Source organism: Zonotrichia leucophrys, chromosome 2 (assembly GCF_028769735.1).
Source record: "Zonotrichia leucophrys gambelii isolate GWCS_2022_RI chromosome 2, RI_Zleu_2.0, whole genome shotgun sequence".
Taxonomy (NCBI): Eukaryota; Metazoa; Chordata; class Aves; order Passeriformes; family Passerellidae; genus Zonotrichia; species Zonotrichia leucophrys.
In genome coordinates this window covers 22,263,847-22,287,167 of record NC_088171.1, presented here as the reverse complement: position 1 = coordinate 22,287,167, position 23,321 = coordinate 22,263,847, and the positions used below count along the sequence as shown (strand labels likewise).

The following is a 23,321-nucleotide window of genomic DNA, read 5'->3' as shown; positions in this document are numbered from 1 at the left end:
TGGAAAAGGAGCGGGAAGAAAGAAAAACCCCACTGCTACAAGGTAGTGGGTAGGGCTAACAGTTATGAAGAACAGACAAATTTATCTTCATGTACAGAATTAAACTTTCAGCAAAATCTGCTGTCAGAATTACAGGCATGTTTAAAAGGAAAGTCAGACATTTGCATTTCATGAGACATTCAAGTCACATTCAAAAGATGCTCACAGCACAGAGGCTTCACTATACCACAATTTGGCACTTTCAGCTAGAACAGTTTCTTAACACATTTTCTCAGTGCTCACGCTTCTGCAGCATCCATGAGCTGAAAGAACTGCTATCCTTTCTAGCTATGACGCTATGCTGGAATGCATATAAAGTGCTTCAGAAGCCACTCCCATTGCCGAGCATTCATGAGGGAATTAAAACAGCTCCACCCAACAACAAAGATCAGCCCTTCTACATTTCAGGAAGTGCAGCACACAGACTTCCAAGGACTGAGGGCAGAGCATTTCTCTTCTGCTTACCAGCCACATATATAGCAAAACTTCTTGTTCCAAAGTCAGGATAAAAACACTACCAGGAACAATTTATGAATACATATTTACACAAGGTACTTTTCATTAGAATTACAGACTTCATAGGAAATCAGAGTAGACAAAGGAATATGTGCAATTTCGCAGAAGCGTTGAAAACATTCAAACTATAAATATCCTGATAGCACTACTAAAATTCTTAGTTTTACACACAGGCTGATGTTCTTCTACTGAGGAAAAACTAAGGTATTGTGCCACAACTGTAAATTAAGTACAGTAATGTATTATCATTCTGGCAACATAGATAACACCTGCACTGAACAGTGCGATACTGTTAAATCAATCCACTGATCTATTGAAGATCAAAGTACAAATCTGTATTTTTTTATTGATTTGGCAGCGTTGCTTATGGATAAACAAATGCACTAGATAAACCAGTACACTGTCATACTGCTCCAGTTACAAAAACATCCAGGACTTTCATAGAGCTACAAAGGTATCATACTTCATGATTTTCCCCCAAATGATGATATCCATGTTAAGTAAATAAGCAAAGATACTCCAGTTTGTATCCTTCATTCTGTTACACTGACATACATACATCACCACTTAATAAATAGAAATGCAGCAGTTCATCCACATAATAGCAAATATTTTTGTACCCTAATCCACCACTGAAGTTCAGTTTATACAAAACAGTCTTTTCTACAGAGTGGAAAAAAATACCTTCTTCTCATCCAGGTGCAAGCTAAGCTTTGAAACTTAAATGAATGTGCTTTTTATTCTTTTCATGGACAATAGAAGAGTTTCATGAACCGTCTCATCTATCTGAAAATGCATAAATTTGGTCACATGTGGATGTCTTCATTGATCAGATTTAATGGACTATTTCAGTATCACTGACGTTGTGCTTTTACTCCTCTTGAACAAGACCATTTCAAGAGTTATGGAGATCAAATTAACTCAAAGGATGACCTCAAGAGTTCTAGAAACATAAGCGTTCTCATTGTAATACAAGACCAACCTAAAGGAAGAAGAAAAATACGGTATTTTAGTTCAAGTATGGCAGTAAACCTAAACATCAGCAGTCTTCTGCATCTCAATTATGGATCACAAACAGGGCCAATTACAGTATTTTTAAAACTTCTGCCCATTGTTGGCCAGTGTAAATTAATGTACCATTACATCTAATGGAATTCAGGAACTCATTTTGCTCCCTTACCTTTTCAGATTCCATGCCTGGACATCTCCAGTTGTACAAGTAATACTGCAAATTTCCATCTCCAATTCCAAACTTGAGCTTTTCCAGGAATGTTTTGTTTTCCATTAAGTCTAGTGCATTGAACACATCAAATCCTTTCTGGCAACAGCAAAACATTTTTAAAATTTTACTTTTGAAATTTTCAAATGACACACAAATGATACTTTACAGAGTGGCATACGGTATCCAAGAGACTTAGGCTAATTAAAAGGAAAAAAATACAATGGAATAAATCTTGCCTTTTAATTAGGTACACACAAGATGACATTTTCTCAATAAAAACTAAAGTATAATGCACAACTGTGCTTGAAGATTAGCTCCAAAAGGGTATAAATTTTAAAGCCATTTTCAGGGCCTAATGTCTAAAGAGTCCCTGAAGCATTTTCCATTATTTTACCCTTAGAGACATGCATTTTTTACAGTCACATACAGTGTTTTGACACATATGGCCTATTTCAGTTGCAGCTGCATAAATACAGTTACTGTGTTTTTCAGCAATTGATCATTCTGTTAATGATAAACATACCTTTGTGATTTAGTCCTTTTCTGAAATGCCATTCTCTTTAGAACTCAAATCTTTCATGTGATTCTCCCTCCCTTACTTGTGCACCCTCTACCAACTCCTCTTTTCATAAACCTCCCAAATTCACCACAAAAAGACATTTTTTGTCTCAGAAGAGGCATGCAGCCAAATCAGTCTCAAGAGTTTTTCTTCCATCAACGCTTACTCAAATCCTTTCTCCTCACTGGGAACTCTTAGCAAGCAACCTAAAGCCCAGGACTGGTAAGCCATTGCAGCAATAATCACCACATATGGAGAGCTGAATTTGCTCAGGGGTGTGGATATAAAGTCCATTTATTTGCAATTTACTACAAGGGACTCTGACCCAAGCTCCTGGAGTCTTAACAGCACAAAGGTACAGCACCAGCAGGACATGACACACTTTTAAGACAAAAGGTACAAAACAAAATTGCTCAATTACTTAAGCACATTAAGCACAATAAGATGGGTCATTCTTTACTCAGTAAAAAAAAAAAAAAAAAAAGAGATTTTTTTTTTCTTTTAAATGAGCATCCCATATTAGGAAAAAAAGGGTTTGAAGAAAAAGAGCACTTAAGTTCTTCCTCAGGACTATTTAAAAGAAAGTTACAAAGCACAGACAGTGAGTTTAGTAAAGCCTCCTGCTACTTTACACAAAGATCATTGTGTGCAGATGACACCATGCTAAGTTAAATGTGCTGTGAAAAACAGAAATAAGACAAATGAGGTGACAGTATTTGACATTTGGCATTGAAAGTAAATTTTGAAATATTCCAAGTAAGTAAGTAACAGTAACAGCAAGAAGGCTGCCTGTCTCAGAAGGCAGGAAGGGACATGGGCGAGAATAGAGACACACTCTAGATAGAAGCACATTAAGGTCTGCAATTAAACACTCGAACAAAACTCTACAGATGCAGTTTTAATTCAGTATCTAAATATCAGCAGATTAGTTTCAGGTTAGGATCTTCTGAGAGGGATGAAAAGGTTTCTATTTCAAGGTACTTTCTCCACAGCTGACAGATCACTTAACCTGACTCAGAAGAGAATTTCTTCCCTATGTTCTAAATCTAGAAACTCTGTGTCAGTTTCCACAATAAAATATGCAGGGTTTCACAGGGGTTATCCTAAAGCAAAATCTCTCTCTCTCTCCATGCAGAATGCATAGAACCTAAGTTAATAACTCCAAATTTCGGGTTTGACTTTGAAGGTCAGGTGTTTTGTCAGGTCAGTTTGGTAACTGCAAAACTAATTCTAAAAAAAATTTTATATAGTGTGATATGAAGATAAAAATAAACATTAGCTGGCATGCAAACCCTTAAAGCAATTTGCTGAACTGAATTTTTATCTCCAAAACCCATTATTTGGAGTTAAAGTACAGAAAGGAGACTGTGGTGGAGACTGTCCCCAGACATGAGCCAAACACCCACACAGCCTTTGCTTTACTGCTCTCCCACAGGGTGGGGAGAAAATAGAAGGAAGGTAAGATGTCTTGTGAATTGAAATAATGACAGTTTAACAGAGAAGGCAAAAGCTGAAGGCACAAGGGAAGCAAAAAGCAGAATATATTCACTACTTCCCACTGCCAGACAGATGTCAAAGCACTTCCTGGGAAGCAAGATCTCAGCATGCATAATGATTGTTAGGGAACATAAATGCTAATGCTGGAAGCATCCTCCCTTCCTCCTCCTTTCCTTCAGCCTTGATTGTGGAGCAGAGTGGAACATCTCTTTGGTCAGCTGGGGTCACCTGTCCTGTGACACGCATGTCCACGTCCCCTCCCAACTTCTTGTCCACCCTCAGCCTCCTCACTTCAGGGGACAGAGAAAGCCTTGAGGCTGTGCAAGCACTGCTCAGCAACAACGAAAACACTGGTGTGTGATCAGCCCTGCTTCAGTGACAAAGTGCAGCACCATATGGGCTGCAAGGAACAAAGTTAACTCCATCCCGGCCAGACTCACTGTGTTTGTAAACAATAGGATGCATTATCATCTCTGTTGCCTTAGCTGTCCTCATGGAAAACTCAACTGCCAGATCTGCAACTATAATTAGGCATCTAATGATGCATTACAGGCACAGCAGGTACTTAAGAAATCCACAGGTGTCTAAATCCCAGTATTGCAAAGGGATATAGGATGATCTGCTCAAAAGGAAAGAGCTGCATGTGTCATTGAGAGAGAAATGTATGCAGGGGAAGGTGCAAAGCCTTGGGGTCAGACCATGGAACTGCCCCCTCACCTGTCCCACCATGGCCTAGAGAATGGCCAGACACAGCCTAGAGGATGGCCAGACACACAGCCTAGAGAATGGCCAGACACAGCCTAGAGAATGGCCAGACACACAGCCTAGAGAATGGCCAGACACACAGCCTAGAGGATGGCCAGACACACAGCCTAGAGGATGGCCAGACACACAGCCTAGAGGATGGCCAGACACACAGCCTAGAGGATGGCCATACACACAGCTCCCTGTGCCACACTTCTAACCCAGACTAACACTTTTCCGACCTTGACTTTTAAGAATAATTACCAGTATTTTTAGCCACTCCTGAAAATTATACTGGCTTCTCAAAGTCTGTATCTGAACTTCCTTTTGGATCATTCTGGAGCCTGAATAACCATATTTCCAATAACTATCCAGGGGTTTTCCCTGACAAACAGTTACTGAACTGCTTCTAGGTTAACAAGCCTCAGCAAGCAGTTCCCATCACAGATGGCAGCTCAGCTGCAGTGCTGCATGAACATGGCTGGGACAGACAGGCTGAAGATTCTGTGGCTGCTGTGATGAAGCCTGAAGTCTGAACAGATACAGCCTCTGCAGACCATCACTGGCTTCATCCAGAACCAGCACAGGAACCTCTGTGGCAGGTGCAGGCAGCTTGGAGCATGGCCTGCCAGGGCACTCCCCAGGAGGCTCTAACAGCACCAGCAGGGCAGGAAGGAGGAGCAGAGAACATTCCTGTGCCTGCAGCCTGCTGGGAATGGTGGCACAGTGGGTGCTATGGACCAAAGGAAGCCTGTGCAGTGCTTTAAAGCACCCAGGACAAACAGGTCTGTGCAAATTCAGAGTGGTGGCATGCACTGCACTTCCATGAAACCACAGTCACTAAGAGCTGAGAGATAGCTTTTCATTAGACAGTACTAAACTCTCAAAATTCTTCTGTTTAAGAACTTAATTTATAGTCTTTTCCCTTCCATTCAACCAAACATCTATCAGTATAACTCCATACCTAAGGGTATGCTTAAAAGCTACACCATGACATCATCTACAGAGCTTTACTGGAGCAATGGTAACATGATAAAGCTCACATAAATAAATTTCTAAATTTTTTAGGAACAAAAAATAATCTAAAAAAGCAAAATGTTTTTGATAGTGCTTATTAATTCATCTCCAAGGGAAATTATTTTAGTGATACTTTTCATTCCTCTGATACTTGGTGACTATGGCCATCAGTGTGCTCTTGGGTGTATCCACAGTTCAAGCTAATGAAAATACTTTATGCATTTGTCATTCCCCAGCATCACTCAGAGTAAAAAGGAAAACAAGCAAACTGCTTTATATTTTGATATATATATTGTATATGTCTCATCAACTGCACTCTGTGCTGTAAATGCACTGGCATGGATAAAGTACTCCAGTTCTTACCTTGCCAGTATTCCTAGGAATACTTTTGTGAATGAAGCAGAAAAAACCAACCTACAACTTACCAATTTAGCTATAATGAGTGCATCATTCATTAAGTCCAACAGGGGAGTCTCTGTATGAATATTGTAAAAAGAATAGGCAGCTTTGAGGCTTTTATGAACAGGATGATGCATCACTGTTGAAGGTAATGTGTAGAAACTGAGGAAGTCTGTTAAAATACCATTTGAACCCTATAAAAAACCAAAACAAAAAAGTCAATAAGTAATCAGTTACTGATTAGGCTGATGTGACAGTTCTACAGAGAGCAATAAATGCAGCAAGGTTTGTGTACTGTAAGTACTATGGCATAGCAGCTAGTCTGAGCTAAGAGGAAACAAACATTTAGATTTTTCTAGTCTATTACACCACTAACATTCTGACAAACAATTGTCAAAGCAGTAGTTTTCTATGGGCAAAGCTAACAAAGCACACTTCCACTGAAAGTATCAAAGTTTTTTTCTGACTGAACTCATTTTTAATGAAATATTCTTAAAATATTATGGATATTTTAAAAACCTGATGACATTCACATCAAAGAATATTCTTCTCATCTTTCTAAAAACAGAGAAAAAATATACTGTGCTGGTATACAAAAGATATTAATAAAAACTCCCCAGAGTATCTCCAAGAAAATAAGGTAAAGGAGACACACAAATACTTCTTATTGCTTGTTTGCTTTACTTTTGAATGACTAGTAACCACTAATTAGAGTTTAATGAAGGACCTCAGATGGCTCCTTAAATTAATAGTACTTCTACAGTAAAATGTAAAACAATTGAACATACCACATGCAAAAAAGCTTTTGTCTTAGAGCAGGTACAGATTCTGTAGTAGAGTAATACTAACTACAAGGAACAGAAAAGTCATTGAGTCACTCACTAAATTCAGTAAGGATGACAAAAATATTAATTCATAAATTATACAGAGTATTTTAAGGTCTTAGATCTGCACATTACAAAGATGACTTAAAAGTCTGACAGGAGCTTCTCCAGGTCACACAGGTCTTAAAAGGATTTTAAGCACTAACAAATGTACATTTTGTATAGTAAAAAACTGGTCCAAACAACAGCACAAAACAAGTAAGTGAAGACTGTGCTGTTTAGTTAATGTCACATTCATGCTAATCCTGGTGCTTGTGAGCTCTCCTGTAGGCTTCAACTCACAAAGCAAGCCAAAAACCAACTCAGGGAGCAGGGCAGAGGGCAGGGAGAAGAGGGAGTGGAGAAAGAAGGTGGGACTCTAAATTAGACCCTGGAAAAGTCCAGGGAGCGCTAGACCCACTGCAAAGCAGAAAGCTAAATCTGGACAATAAAAACTGATGAGCAGGACCACTCATCTCCAGCAGCTCTAGGTTCCCTAATTCAGCTGAGGCTCCTGCACAAATTCAGGTTACAGTGTGGGAACACTGAGCTTCACAACCTAGGGCTTTTCTGAGGAGAATGTTTAGGGATGTTAGTCCTGATCATTTTAAAATAACATTATCACTTTAAGCAAAGTAATACACTGTCTAAATATGCTGTACACAACTGATTTTGTATGGACTCAAAGAGGAGGGTGTATCTTTCCACTAGCTTTAGTGCACCTATTCTAAACATGTCTGGGTAATTTCCAATTCAAATGCACTCCTATTCCTGCACTCCTAATTTTGAGAGAAGCATTATGACCAACTCTCTGGAGGGTGGGGGTGGTATATGTGTATGTATGTGTATATATATATATTTATATATACACTAATTCATACACATACGTATACATGTTCTTTTACTGGAAAAAAACACACCTTACCAGTGTGTGAAAAAAAGCAAACCATCAAAAAACATAATGCCCCCAGCAGGTAGGTGCCTCTAAAATTAGTTTTTTTAAAACAGAATTTTGTAATGGTGTATGGCAGAAACGTGTACACCTGGGAGAATGACAGCCAATCCAAACCAAATCCTTATCTCAGTCATGGCATATTTTTTCCTTTTTTCTAGAAAAGGAGGTTTGAAGACCACTGCTTAGTATCATGTCATACCTCTGTAAAAAATAATCAAGAAATGCAGGTGGAAAAGCTGATCTTCAAATATGCAGGGTTCTTGTCAAGATAGTGATGTTTTGATATTTCAGAATTCTTCTTTAAGATATTCTATTATAGGAGCACTGCAGTTTATCACAGGCAAACATTTTCTTATTAAGAGAATGTAATACAAAGAACAAAGCTTGTACTCATGGTATCAAATTCTACCTATTACACACATATTTAATATTGCCTGCATTTCAAAAACTTGATGCTGATATACTGTCTGGCACACTGAGTGCAGAGTGCTCTGAACTACTGAGGGACACTCACATTAATATATGTTAGTGCATATTTTACCTCTACCACATAAGTGTCAATAATATGATCCCGAGGCAGGAACCAGTGGGCCACCTCTTCTTCATCCATCACAGGAGCGAGATTAAACTGTTTCAAGTAAGTATTGATTAATTCTTGTACTGCTTTAGTATCTTTTTGTTCCATTGGTCTCAAACCTGAAGTCTTTGTGGCCTTAGTGAAAAAAAAGAAAAATAAATGTTAGGATGTTAAAAGGAAAACTGCACACACAGCAAAGGCTGAAAGTAGGTTGCAGAGTCACTCCACTTGCTATAATGCATTCATTATTAGCCTACTTTATCCCAGCCACCTAATTCATTATGCTATTTCACAAACGGCTTTCAATCAGAATTCCCTCTCTTCTAATTATTGGGCCAGTCTGGGCCACTTCAATCTTTTAATTTCATTATTGAAACAGCTTCATTTCTCCAGAGACACCATCACCAACTGCCTACACTTTGTGCAGTTTGTATTTTTTTTTTCAGGTCAATCTATTTCTTATCTTTTTCTAAACTACGCGGGGCCCAGACACTGAAACAAAGCAAAGAAACTTGCATATCAGAAGTTATCTCAAGACAAGAACACATGTAATTCAAACTTTTGGAAATTACAGTTAAAATATGCTATATTTTAAAATATGCTATATTGATATAAAATATCAATGTCAGCTGATAAGGTTTAACTATAAATTATTTAACAAAAAAGATTCTACCTATTTTTAGCACTTGTAAACTTCCTTGCTAACAACCTTCTATACAGGCGCAATTGCTATTCTGGCAACAAGAAAGCTTCTCATAACTTACAGCTGCCTGAAACTAAAAACCTATTTTAACAAATATTTTTCTGACTTTAAACATTAGAAAAGGAAGGAATTACTTTCTAGTATTATGCAATTATTGTTTAAACATGCATAAGTGATTAAAGTTTTCCTCCCATCTTTTGCCAGCCTTCCTTGGTAATTCTTTTTGGGGAGGCTAATGCTTGCTCTCTTCAGTGCTGATTTATGCTGCCTCATCTGTCTGAGCCACACACTTGGGCACGTACCACATTAATCACAGCAAAGTTGATGGCAAGAGTGGCCAGGTAGAGACTTGATTACTGGAAGCCTGCAATGAGTGTAGCTGATTATGCTTTGCCCAAAAGGCATTACTCTGGGGGAGATGTTTATTCCTGCACTCTGGGAGTCAGCAGTCAGATGAGAAATCAAGGCACATTTTGCCCCAGCTCTAGCCTGTGTATTACATTTCAGTCTTCCTGCTTTTCCAGGCAGCCTGGGACTATATTTTGACTCCACAACAACACATCTGTATTTTTAAATGCCCTCATTCCAGAAGGGTGTACACTTGACATACAGGAAGGATGGAGGAAAAGCAGCTGGGGTGGAAGATCTTTTTCCCCCCAGTAATGCTCAGAATCACCACCAGTAAGTGACTATTTGCAATCCCAGAGGTGAGGGGAAGTGTACAGAACTGCGCTAAAATTTGTTTCTCTGGGCACGTAATCATGTGACTATCCAGCATCAGGATCTCAGCTGGTCAGGAAAAGACAAAAGAGACAAAAATACTCCTGTCCTGACTCTAAATACTGACAAATTTTACTTCTTCCAGAAAACTCCTTGCTCAAGAGTTTAAGCACTTAGGAAAGAAACACTTTTATTTTTTGTATCTATAGGTACATGCACAGCCTTTAGGGAGGGTGATATTTATTAATTACAGTATTTATTACACCTGAAAACATTTTTAATTCAGGCTGTTCAAGTGATTAGGAATGATTAATTCTCTTAAAGGGAGATGAGCTCCTAGTGGCAATGATATTCCAAGGACATTAAGAAAAGAGGTTAAAATGCAAGAAAGTGTTTGGTGCTGAGGGACAGGGCAGCATGAACTGAAAGGATAAATTTGTTTGACAGTAGTGTTTATAACTGCCTGAAACTGAGGAGAAAAACCCTCAACATCACTTAATCCCCTTCTCAGGAAAAAAAAAAGGCCTCCAAATAAGCCCAAAGCCCAAGATCTAAAGAGAAAACATCAGAACAAAGATTAAATCTTTATTTTCCACTGAGAAGCTCCCAAATCCAACCTAAAAATAACAAATTCTGAGATGCATGAACTCCTACATCACTTAGTTTTAAAAGCTGATTTTGAGAACACCTATCTTCTATTTGCACTTCTATGTGCATGTTTGCCTTAGCTATATTTTATGGATGAGATAATGATACAATGATGCATTAGTTACTTTCCATAATTCACTTCTCTATTGAAACTTGATTTTATGACAAAGGAAAATGATCAGGATACAACTGCTATTTCTCTATGATTCTCTGTAGTTACACCTTTGGTACTACAAGTAAGATCCTTATGTTTTAATCACTTCCTCAGTTTCCATAAGCAATGTTACTAGAGCTGCCACCAAAACCTACACTTGAAATTGTATATTGCACTCTTCAGACTGTTAAAAATACCTTCAAGATTTGATGGAAGCTATATTTAGGTGCCCAAGATTAAAACGCAATTAATTAGGTTATAAGCGCAGCCCTGCACACAAGGGAGAAGCTGCGTGTGCAGCGCAGGTGGCAGCAGGCGGAGCAGGAAACGAGGCTCTCCCACAGCAGCAGGAGCACGGATCAGGGCATGGCACGTGCTTTATTCCAAGGGCTGCTCAGCCTGCTGCTCACATATCTGCAGCATCAACTCAAATATAGCAACAGACACAATTCTCCAAAACCAGATCAATCATTATAAATACTGTGAGTGAGGAAAAAAGGTATTGCTTTTAACTAAAAGAGAGGTTTTGTTTAAATAAAGAGAGGTTTATGATAAGGTACAGGTAAGGGATACTCTGCAATCTCTTCAAAAAAGGTTGCTTTTACAAGCAAATAAATTGTTTCTAGCCATAAAGCTCAGACTAAATTCTACATGCTATTAATTACAGCAATGAGATTTTTTAACAGTACATAGCATTTACAGTGACTTGCCCTGTCATGGAAATGCACCCCAAGCCTTTTTGCAAGCTTAACTATTAGCTGAAAATACAAGAAAAAAAAATATTTTACTAACCTATGCCAGAATACTTGGTTTTTACTAGACCATGCAAACTAACAGTGCACAACATTCTGAAGTGGCTTTCACTGAGCCTGCTCAATGCAAAACAACTCTCTGACAGTACAGAAAAAAATGTGAATTAGAGTGGAATCAACAATACAATTGTATCAGCCAAGTTGCTGATGGACTTCTCTGAAAATGTTATGACATAAACTGTTGATTTTCTGTTCCAGTAATCTCTTATCAGATTAAACATACCAAGAATAGTCTTATGCATCTTCAACTCAATCCCACATGTTTGTGAAGCCAAGCTTTCTGTTGTTTTTTTTTTTTCCCTTTGTTTAAGGATTTTAGGTTAAAATTTGTATTTTCTCCATAGAGATCCAGTTTTACAGCAATAGTCTCTTCTGTTTAGTATAGCCCTTAAGGTCCTTTTCATCAACCAGAGATTATTTTTTAATGTCCTGCATGCACTGCCTTTACACAGAAAAGCCTGTGCTGTCAGAGACAGATGGAAGGTTATTTTGGGCCTCACAATAACTGTGGGGATTCTCTAGAAGTCATACTGCTTACATCAGGAAGTCTGTAGAGCTTCATTGTTCTTTGTAGAGTCATGTTTCTACTCAAATGAGAAAATTTCACTTCCACTAATTTTCTGGGATTTAGTGATCGATGCCAATACCTGGAAATACAACCAAGTCACAAATTTAAATAGTACTTTAAGTGTCAGTGTCATTTGCATCCATTGCCCTGCTTTCTTGCTTCCTCCTTTTCAACACTCCAAATTTGTTTCTAAGCAAGCCTGTACTACATCTTATAAGAAGGCTGATTAACAAAAAAAATTTAAAAATTAAGGAAAAGCTATATCCAAGTAATAGGTTTTAAAACAAGCCTGCTATCACAGTATTTTCAATCTAAGCAAATGCTTTTTGATACAGAATGAATAAGCATAGGCCTAAACATTTTAGCATTTGTGACAGCCCTGAAAAACTCACCATATATACATAGCAACATTTATTTTCTTGTGCAGACTGCACCCTCTGCTCATGTCTGAGCTTTTTTTTTGAAGGAGCTTTCCCTTTCCTGGGAGGTCATTGTGCAACAGAGCATCTCTGGTTATTCTAACACAGCAAAGCTTTTATTCCCCCCCCAATCATTCCTTACAGAAACATACAGGGATCTTTGGTGTTGACAGGTACAAAACAATTTCAAATCAAAAGGAACTCTGTCCTCCAGAAGTCTAAACAGCTGGACTAAAAGTGCAGGAACTGAACTTTTCCAAGTAGAAATAAAATCCATTCCAAGCAATTGAAATTATATTTGACTGTAACTCCTCCCACATGGTAGTGTTCCTGTACTTATCAAGTGCTAATAAAGTCCTCCTTTGTCCAGGAATGATGAAAGTATTTCAAAAAAGCAAATCATACAATTACCAGAAATGCTCTGCCATGTCTGGCAAGCAACCAGGTTAACAGGGAAGTGTCCCAGTAAAGACACAGGCCGCTTGAAAAACACAGGTATACAATGTTGTCATTGCTAGCATGGCTGCCACCAGAAGGTCAGCAGAAACATCTGTTAGTCTATTTAAAGTATGCTAAACAAACCGCAAATTAAATTTTAGTCCAAGAAGCTGTTTTATCCAAGGCACTGGGAGGGAAGGGGGGATAAAAAACCCCAACACCAAAAAAAAACAACATAACAAAGACTCAGGCCTTCAGGTTAGTCAAGGCCACAACATTTAATAGCTTTGAATTTTATGCTTTTACTCTTTTTAGACAATTGCATTAAATGTTCTTAAAAATGACTGCTATAGGAGCCAATAATATTAAGAACATCACCTAGGTTACCTGCAAGTAGCCACAGGTTTGGGAAGTACAACCCCAGCAGTGTAAACAGCCTGAAAAATTCCTTCCAAGTTTACTCTTCTGGTTATTTCCCGAATCAATACAGGTGCCACCCGTTTAGACCTCAGTTTCTTATGGACACACAGAAAATTGATTTCTACCATTTTCTTCACACTAAAAAGACATAAAGTAGTGGAAAAATTAAAGAGAGTTACACACTGCATGTTTCCATTTTTATAATTACAGTTTTCCATACTGTGACAGAAGAATTTGAAGTAAAATAAACTTGCCTGTGACAAAGTACATCTGCAATGAACACTAATCTGTGCCTATATGACTGCAATGACAAATTGCAATATGCAAGCTATCTCCAAGAGGTTTGCAATACTCCTTTACCAGAGCTCTATCAAGACTTAACTGATTGCTTTACTTTAAGATGCAGTATAGCACCCAAGCAATGCTATGTGAAGTCACAATGCTTTATGTTTGTCAGTGTATGAAGACTTGGCCAAGAAGCCCAGCTGATCAACCAGAAATGCTTTTCAGCAGGGTCAGAGAATTGTATGGCATTATCTGTGTCATCCATCACTAAGAAAATTCCTTAACTAAACATTAGTGCTCTTCACCTTGTTCTCTCTTTTTAAGTTTTCTATAGCAATGGATGCCAGTTTAAGGTTTGTTTTGTGGCATTATTCTTTAACAAATACAAAAGAACTGGTGCATTTTACCTGTCATAAATACGAATATTTGCAGGGATGGCACTTATGAATCCTACCAGCTTTTTGTTTGAAGACACTCTAACCCCGCAGTGCCACTGCGGTAACCAGCCCGGAGGACGCAATGCCCTAGAATTGATGACAGAAATAATTACAAATTACTGCCTAAGAAGATGTAATAAAAACACCCTTCACTGCACTCCAGCCAGAACAGAATGTGGAACTTGCTACTCACCACAGAAGAAATTCAGGTGAATAATCAAACCTAAACATATTATCATCATCTTCTACGTAATTCTCATTTAATAGTGTGTATAACTCCTTCAGCTGAAAACATACACAAAAAAATCCAAAGACTTATCCACATATCAATCAGAAAAAACTTGAATTATTTTAGATACATATAAAAATTGTTCTACTTACAACTTCAGCATTGCTAAGATCCAATGTGTCCCACATAAAACCTTGTGGCAAAGAATATGGCTCTAGGCGGACATTGTCCTTATCTGGTTCAATTGCACCATGTGAAGTTATGACTTCATCTTTTGAGGAAGAAAGAGGAAAAAAAAAAAACAAACCAAAAAACTGTTACATTGCTAGCTTTCCTGATAGCTCTGTAACTACATTTAATTCACATCATGTATTTCCTCATAATTATGTAAATGGAACAAGAAGCTTTTTAAAAATGCTGAAAAAATTAGTATTATTAGTTTACACTACTTCTCATTCTCATAGACCACTTTCAGATTAATGACTGTCTCATCATAATATTTACAGATATGCACAGAACCACTCCATCTCAACTGATACCCTGCATTTCATAACACAAGTGACAACAACTTATCAGCACATGCACAGCATTTAGCCAGCCTTGAGCTCCACAGCCTCATCATGAGAACATGTACTCACAGATAACAAGCTGTGGCTCAGATCCTGTTTACTGCTGACTTGAACAGACCTGAACTCAACAGGATTACTGAGGAGCAGTGACATAGCAAACTGAGGGCATTTCAGAGATACTGTTGGCATGTGAAATGTATTCCTAAAATCCTACTTGAAGGCATGCTTTCTTCTCCTCCCTTACTTTACAGCACCAGTCCCCAGCATACACTAATAAGCTGCAGCTGTTCCTCTTCTAAGGACCAGCACCTACGAAATCATACAAATTGGAAAAGACCTGTAAGATCAGTCCAATCACTAACCTTACACTGCCAAGCCCACCACTAAACCATGTTCCTAGCCATCATATTTACATATCTTTTCAATACCTCCAGGGATGGCAACCCCACTACTTCCCAAGGGAGCCTCTTCCAATTCTCAGCCATCCTTCAGTGACCAGATTTTTCCTAACATCCCATCTAAATCTCCCCTGGCACAGCTCCCCTTGAGGTAGTTTCCCCTTGTCCTAGCACTTGTTAGCTGTGAGAAGAGGCTGACCCCCACCTGGCCACAACCTCATTTCAGGGAGTTGTAGAGTGATAAGGTCTTCCCTAAGCCTCCTTTTCTCCAGGCTAAACAACCCCAGCTCCCTCAGCCACTCCCCATCAGACCCTTCACCAGGTTTGTTGTCCCCCCTGGACTCAGTCTAGCATCTCAGTACCTTTCCTGCAGCATTGTCCTTTAAGTCAGATTTCACTGTCAGGCTTTGGACCTCCTGATTTTCTCCCTGCATAACCTCAGCATCCTTGCAGTCCCTTTGGTGATGCTTCTCTCCATCTATCCTTGGGCCTGCTCTAAGATCTCAGGAGCTCCCAGTAAGCCTTGACCAAACCAGCTGGGCAGTGAAATGTCCCTTGACTGTTAACAGGAGCTCCTGCGCAGTAAAGGTGGGAGTGACACTGACTGTATCAGGATCATCATTTGCCTGAACAAGGTGGGGAACAAGGGATAATCAGTTATTCCCTAATAACCAGCTATTCCCTGACAGCCTTGGAACACCATTTACCTGAACTGTAGCCCAAGTGAAATGGTACCATGATTACTGGATGGGATTTTTCAACTTCTCTTTTTCAAAAAGCAGTTACCAATGTGGGTTACCACCAGGAAGGAAACTGACTGATGATTAAAGCCAATTATCTGACAATCCTATGAAGAGTGGCCCTAAGTGAGACCCTTTACAGTGCCCTGGACCACAGTGGGCTGCACCAGCTGCTCCCTCTGAGAGGGATCTCTTGCATACCCTGCAGGCTGTGATGCTCTGAAGACTTGCTGAGCATGAGGCCTGCACTGACATCCTCCACTCCTCAAAGCTCAGCCCCTGCCTGCTGAGAAATGCAAGGGACTCAATGTATGTCACTGGGCTCAAGGGGAATTTTTAACAGGCACCTTTGAACACAGTAGCATGTAAACAACTCTCTGCCTGCGTGCAACGTGAGTTGAATATAGTAGGAATGTTGCTATCTAGAATCTATAATTAAGAATCTATAATTAAGTCACTCTTATAATTGCAGTAAATCCTACATACATTAAAGTCTCAATGAGAACAATGGCTAGTGATTGTGAGACTTCTGCCAGATGTTTAAAGAATATTTCATTTGCCTCTTCATCCTGGCTCAGAGGTCTAGAACTGACTCACACCATGGTATCTGCCCTGTTGGCCTTCCCCCTGATTCTTACCCATAAACTCTCAACCTTATCATCAGCCATCATCAAACTAGACAGTCAATTTTCCTTTGAGTATGAATTTTTCCACATGATGCACAATCCTGACTAATAGTTATGGCCTGCCATCCAATTTGGAAGGTCATAATTATTAGCATTTTTAAGCAAACTCTAAAAAGTACCAACAGCTCAAACATTACTGCCACTAAATGGCAGATTTGGCATAACTCAACGACCTATTGCTAATAATTTTAACTTGAAGGCCAGAGGATTCTGAAGTGAGTTTAATGCAAAGATCCTGACAACATTTTCTTGAATTGGTAAATATTGTTTTTCATCTAAACACATAACACATATCAACTAGTGATGACTTCCCAATCTGTTCATTCAGCAGATAAAGAAAAGTCTAAAAAATCTGTGGGATTAAGAAGAAATTCATAGGGACTGTTGGACAAAACCTCACTGACCAAACTCAATGAAACATATTTCTACTGAGCAACTAACAAATCATTTTCTGAGCCACTGTATGGGCCTTTTTAGACTGGCAAGTGACAGACTCTCCCCTCTAAGTGCTGAAGGATACATTGATTAGCCTGAACTGAACTCCTGCATTACTGCACAGACACCTGAACTAGCTCCGGAAAACCTTGATTATGGCCAGAGCCTTTTTTGATTTACCCTTTAACTGATTTTGGCTAGGGTCTTTCTCCACTTAGGCTGGATTGCTGGTGATGATTACTACCATTACTTTATGCAGGTATTTGGATAGAATTTGTACAGAGAAAAGCCATGGCAGGTCAGTTCAATTCAATTCAATCCAGAGGAAAATACTGTATCCAGGGGCTCTGCTCTGGACTTCTCTATGCAAGAAAAGTCAGGAAGAAATGAGACTGATGCAGATTAAGCTATAGCCATGGATTAATGTGAAAAGCTGCCTGTGGAGAGAGAGTGAGCAGAGTGCTCTTGTGCTTTAGACTCTACCTTATTTCTGCTTATTCTATACCAGTCTCCAGTGCAATGGAGAGAAATCTATAGGATAGAGCAGCACCAGTTACTGTGCTGAGAATGTTTTACCTGTGGGGACCCCAAGATATGTTCACACTGAAAAGCTGTAAATGCTTCTCTTGAAGATAATGAAAGCAGAAAAAGAAGGTTCAGAAAGCAAAACAGAAAACACAAGATAGTCAGCAACTACTTCCTCCAACAACGAGATTTACCAACTGCGCTATCAGGGATCAGATCAACATAAAAATAATTTGACAAATTCATTATAAATTTAAAGGCAAGGAGAGATCACCTCATTATCTCACTTGGAAAAAAGAACAGAGAGCAGAATCTGAGAAAGCATGTCTTCAAGGTAGTGTACATTGTGGAGGAGAACATGAACACACAGCAGAGAAAGAGGCTGTGTATCAGACAAGTGCCACTGTCTACTTAAAGCTGTATGAAAACAGTGCAACCTATGGCAGGAGAGTCATTGCTTCTGTGACAGCAAATCCATTTATTGAAAAAAAGTTAAGGAAATACAAATAAACAAACAAAACAAATACTACTAATAAAAAAATTAAAGTTTACTCTTTGTCACCACTTAAGAGTTCTTACTTCTCCTAAAGTGAAAAAGACTTCTATGTTCTATTGTTCAATATTTCAGACCTAAAATATACAGAAGAATGCTATCTCAATAGCATTATCCATTTTTCCAGAGGACATCAGAATGAGACTTATTAACACTGTATCTTGCACATTATCTGGGGGGAAGACAACCACTTCCCTGGAAAACATCAAGAACTGCACATAAACTACACAAAAGACAAAGGATACCTACCACACAGAGTCCAACTTTATACCCATTTTAGAGAACATGTCACAGAGCTAGCACAACATTTCTTTAGTGATCATAAGACAGCTCTTTCACACAGTTCCGGTTAAACTTACTAAGTTTAGGAACAGGTTGTGTATCCCAAAACTGGTATTTACGTTTGGCAGCCTCATCAATATTCTTTGCTGGGCCTTGGCATGCAGAGAGCAGCTCCATTGCTCTCTGGATGTCTTGAAGCTTCTGCATTGGAATGGCTGGATTCTGCACAAACAGACAAACAGAACAGGAAGCTTATTGAGTACATTTACTTTGTGAATAGCTGTACAAAGATGTTCTTTTACTGTTACCTATTCTTACAGATACTCTTCTCATCATGGTTATTTCAGGCATGTTTGTAGACTGGAGGGTGGAAAAAAGGTGGGCAACAAATGAACAAAATAGTTGTCAGCAGTACTTGCACTTAACCAAGAAACATGAACATTTTAAACACAAATACAGCAGCATTAAGACAGAATACTGTATCACAATAAAAAATGCCTCTTACAGTCCCTGTTCTCCCGGTAAAACACAATAAAATACAAAAAAGGATCAGTTTAGGTATTTAACAATAAAGGTACCATTGGTACACATGGAGGTTTTGATCACTCTATGAAAATGTAACAGGAATAAGAATTTTTCCTGCAAAGGACAGTACAGCAGAATAATGGTAACAGGCCTCTAAATCTAAAGGGATTTTTCCCTCTCTCTTTTTAAATCTCTTTGTTTTGTTATCTTCCTAGTGGTAAGTCCTGTTCTGAGGCATACCAACAGCATGCTTGTGCTCAGGTTTCCCTAGACTGCAGTGCAATAATGCATCTGAAAGAAGTCTCAAATGTACTGGAAAATTTTAAGCAATTCTGCACAGAGATTTCAAGCCAGACTGTTTTTTTGGTTTTTTTTACTGAATAGCAAAGGACTACTATTTCCATATTTCACTTTCTTTCTAGGATTCATAAGTTGAAAAACCACCATAAAATAAATGTAATAATGAAGCTTAATAATGAAGCTTAAATTGATCAGCCTCTAGTATCCTCAATCACAAAAAGAGCAAAACTTTGTGCCTGGAGCTCAAGCAGCCCATCATTTACTATTTACAATAAACACTTTCATTATCTAAATTAATGAAACAAAATGCCTAATGTTCAAGTATTGCATATTTCACATGCAAGTGTGCCTTAAACACCTGTCAGCTGAGTAACTGTGAATTAACATGTTTATACACTTTAGAACAACAAAGTTGTTGCTGTTCCAGCCTAAAAAGCCTACTTTATTTCTAGATCAGGATAACAGAGACATAAATTACTAATGCCACTAGATAAATTCTGAAGTCTCATCAGTACATCATGAAATCATACATAAATGCTGACACACTGTAATTTATTCTGTATATTTATTTAAAGTCTATAATATGTCTTCTACATTAAAAAAGCAGAAAATCAAAAAAAAAGTTCCTAAGAAAGATCTTCCTACCATAATAGTAAGTAACCCATTAATGTTCAGGTACTAAATAGATCATGGATAGGGACATCAGGGGGAATTCCTTTCACTTCAAAACACCCAGAGATCAGCCTGACTAAGAAGTTTACTTTTAACACTTTTTGTTTTCCTTCAATAGAAAGCAAGGAAAACCTGCAGAGAACTTCATGTGAATTAGAAAAACAAAAACCAGCTCTTTTGTTTAATTTCAGTTTAGGGCAAATATCTCTTCACAGCAAAGACAGCCCTGTCGTGCAATGGGGCTGAGGTAGGAAATGACGGTTTTGCCTCAGCTTTGTTGATGACCTCAGGCCTTGGATGTCCCTGTGCACTGCAGCAGTCTGAGAGAAAGTCAGGGACTGCTGAGCAAACTAATCATGCATAGGTCCCTGAAAACAGACCAAATGCATGTAAGGATGCTAAGGGAGCTGGCTGATGTTAGTGCAACTAACATCTATTAAGTTTAAAATAGCGATTGGTGGAAGTTTCCTATAAATGGATTAAGGGAAATGTCATCCCTGTTTTCAAGAATGCAAGGGGGAGGACTCAGGAGTCAACTCTGTTTAATGATCTGGACTTGACAAAGAGTACTTTCTCTGCAAGTGCACAGATGATACCTAGAAGAAGAATTTCTAGAATTGTTGATATGCTGAACCACAGAGCAGCTATTCAAAGCTACTCTGACAAGCTGGAAAAAGAAACTTAATCAAGTTTGACAAAGGCAAATACAAAGTCCTCCATCTGGGATAGAAAAAGCCCATGCAAAGCCAGCATGGACTGGCTAGGAAGCAGCTTGCAGAAAAAAACTTGGAGGTTCAGGTGGGCAGAGGGCTGGACATGAGCCAGCAGACTGCTGGCCAGCACAGGACAGCTGCATACTAGGCAGTACCAGTGAGATGGCCAGGAAGGCTTCCCCTTTATCTGGCATCCCTGAGGTCACACCTTGCAGTTGGGGTTCTCCATTACAGGGAGAACATTGACAGACTGCTATGAGTTCTGTGAGGCCACCAAGATAAATGGGGGCCGAGGTACATCACACACAAGGAGAAGAGGATGAGAGACCTTGGTTTGTTCAGCCTTAAGAATAGAACGTTGAGGGAGTAGGAGAAATCTTATTACTGCCTAATGGCAGGGTATAGAGAAAGCTGAGCCAAATCTTTTCAGAGGAACAGAGTGATAGGACAAGAAACAAAGGAAACAACTTGCAAACCAGCAAAATCCATTTAGATATAAGGAATTACTTTTTTTTTTAACTGAAAACTGTAGTCAAACACCGGAATAAGTTACTCACAAAGATTGTGGAGTCTCCATCCTTGGAGACCAAGCAACCTGATCTAGCTGGCCTTGCTCCAAGCAGCAGGTTGGTCAAAAAACCCTTCAGATGTCCCTTCCAATCTATTATTCTGTGACTAGGTTGTGTAGGCCACCAGTGGCTAGAATAATGACTGATGAGACTGCAGATATGGAAAGCTTTCTTTGCGTCAGTGTGGACAGCCCACATCACTGGAACTTGTAAAAGGGAGAGATGGAAGTCTTGAAGTCTTATGAGATGGGCAGTGAAGTGTCCTCAAGGTCACTCTAAGAATACAATGCTAACAATCCTTTACTGCTATGACTACACTCACACCAGAGTTCAAAAGGTCTGCTATCACTACCACCACACATGAGGAAGGCAGAAGCCAAGGAGACTCACTGTTCTGCTTTACTCATCCCCAAACTGACAGATCTGTTTATAAACTCACATGATCTCAAAATTCTTTTTCAAAATCCTTTTCAATGAGCCCCACTGAGTTCTGCCTGATGATCTTGCATACAGGTAAGGTCTACAATGTCATTCTCCCCTAAAATATATTCTTTTCAACCAAGAGCAAGCAAACACTAGAAGCCTGTTTTCTGTATTAAATTTCATACAGCACATGAATACAAAATTTAAGTATTACTTGAGTAGCAGAAAAAATAAATTTACTTTTCCACACAGAACCAGATCAGCAGTCTAAGATGCTTTCAAAAAATCTGTAACAGAATAGTTGTCTAGGACAGACCTGCAACACAGCAGCGAAGGCACAATAACCCCCCAGGCGATGTTGATGCATTTGTAACTAGAGAAAAGTGAAAGCCACAAAAGAAGAGTAAAGTGGTTTAGCTGCCTAGAGCTTGAAAGAAAATCTTATATAAGAACTTCTTCATGCCAATAAAATAGAAAATTTTGTGAGTTACTAATGAACCGACTAAACTTGTGTCAGTAAAATAATCATGAACAGTGCCACCCTAAGCACACAACTTGGAACAAGGCTAGGCTTCCACATTTGCACCACACATTACATCAGAGAAATGGTGTGCAAGACTGCAAGGTGCAGGACTAAAATCTTGCAGGCAAAAAGCTATAAAGTAGCTTTCTTTAAATGTAATTAGAGGCAACACATGGAACAATAACCTAGTCGGCAGAAAATCAAGAAACTCATAGGATACTGTAGCAATGAACTATGCCTTTATGTTAACACAAAAATTTACCTCATGCCAGTTCTAAGAGTGTGAGGTTACTTGTGCATCATTTGCCAACAGCCTTCCTGTATTAGCAGTTCATGACATGTTTTACAGAAAGACAGTATCAAAACATGTGGCAAAGTACTTAAGATCTCTCTACATATTATAAAGTGTCCCCTGTGCCAAATGTGCCTGTGCAAAGCAATCAGGGTAACATGGAAAAGATCTAAAGGGACAACACAAAAATCTATCACTATGCTAATGAGCCAGAACATAATCTTTTCCCCATAAAATAATTAGTTGCTAGCCCCAATGTACTTGACAAATCTTACAGGACAAAGACTCCTGTTGGTATAATGGTGTAAAATTCTCCACAATAATCAGATAAAGCAAATATAACTACCTCAATATGCTCAACAGTCCATAAACTTTCTTAGTTTTACAAACTTTAGTTCTTGCACTCAGATTTCTCTTGGGATAAAAGCTGTATGTTAAAAAGGCACCACACCATGTTATTCACTTCTCATTCAGAACATAGATAGACAAAAGCACACACAGACAATGCTATTTTATCAGAAAATCCACAAGGACTGTACGTTCCCACAAGCAATTTTGCATTCTTAATTATAGTGGAGGCTTTCTGAAAGCAAAATTTTTCTTCAGCCCTTATCTCCATATTTAAGATTAATGCATTTTATGTACAAATACACGTTGCTTGCTAGCCCTAAAGAGACTCTGGTTAGCACAGCAGCCCCACCTTCCCTCCTGGTGCTGCTGCTGAGAGAGCTTCGTGCTGCACAAGTGACCAAAACTGCACTAAGCCAAGTTAGATGGTGGCTAAAAACTTAAGGCAATTCATCAAATGCAAAATCTATTTAAAAGCATTATATCACAGATTATGATTCTATGCAATGAGGCTGTCACTAGCCCAAGCTCTAACTGCTCAAAGAGA

The 23,321-nt window shown here is 38.9% G+C and overlaps 1 protein-coding gene across 1 annotated transcript in view; it reads right to left on the bottom strand.

Moving 5' to 3' along the window:
• Nucleotides 1-877: 877 nt before the first annotated feature.
• The window catches only part of NMT2 (N-myristoyltransferase 2), a 31,474-nt gene continuing 9,030 nt past the window's right edge, over nt 878-23,321 (bottom strand). The window contains exons 3-12 of the mRNA XM_064704215.1: nt 18,487-18,631; nt 14,374-14,492; nt 14,186-14,277; nt 13,963-14,079; nt 13,238-13,408; nt 11,964-12,072; nt 8,353-8,523; nt 6,020-6,187; nt 1,736-1,873; nt 878-1,537 (exon numbers count right to left, since the gene is read on the bottom strand). Of these exons, the coding sequence (XP_064560285.1) occupies nt 1,517-1,537; nt 1,736-1,873; nt 6,020-6,187; nt 8,353-8,523; nt 11,964-12,072; nt 13,238-13,408; nt 13,963-14,079; nt 14,186-14,277; nt 14,374-14,492; nt 18,487-18,631 (1,251 nt within the window). The 3' untranslated portion in view covers nt 878-1,516. The remainder of the gene's footprint in view (nt 1,538-1,735; nt 1,874-6,019; nt 6,188-8,352; nt 8,524-11,963; nt 12,073-13,237; nt 13,409-13,962; nt 14,080-14,185; nt 14,278-14,373; nt 14,493-18,486; nt 18,632-23,321) is intronic.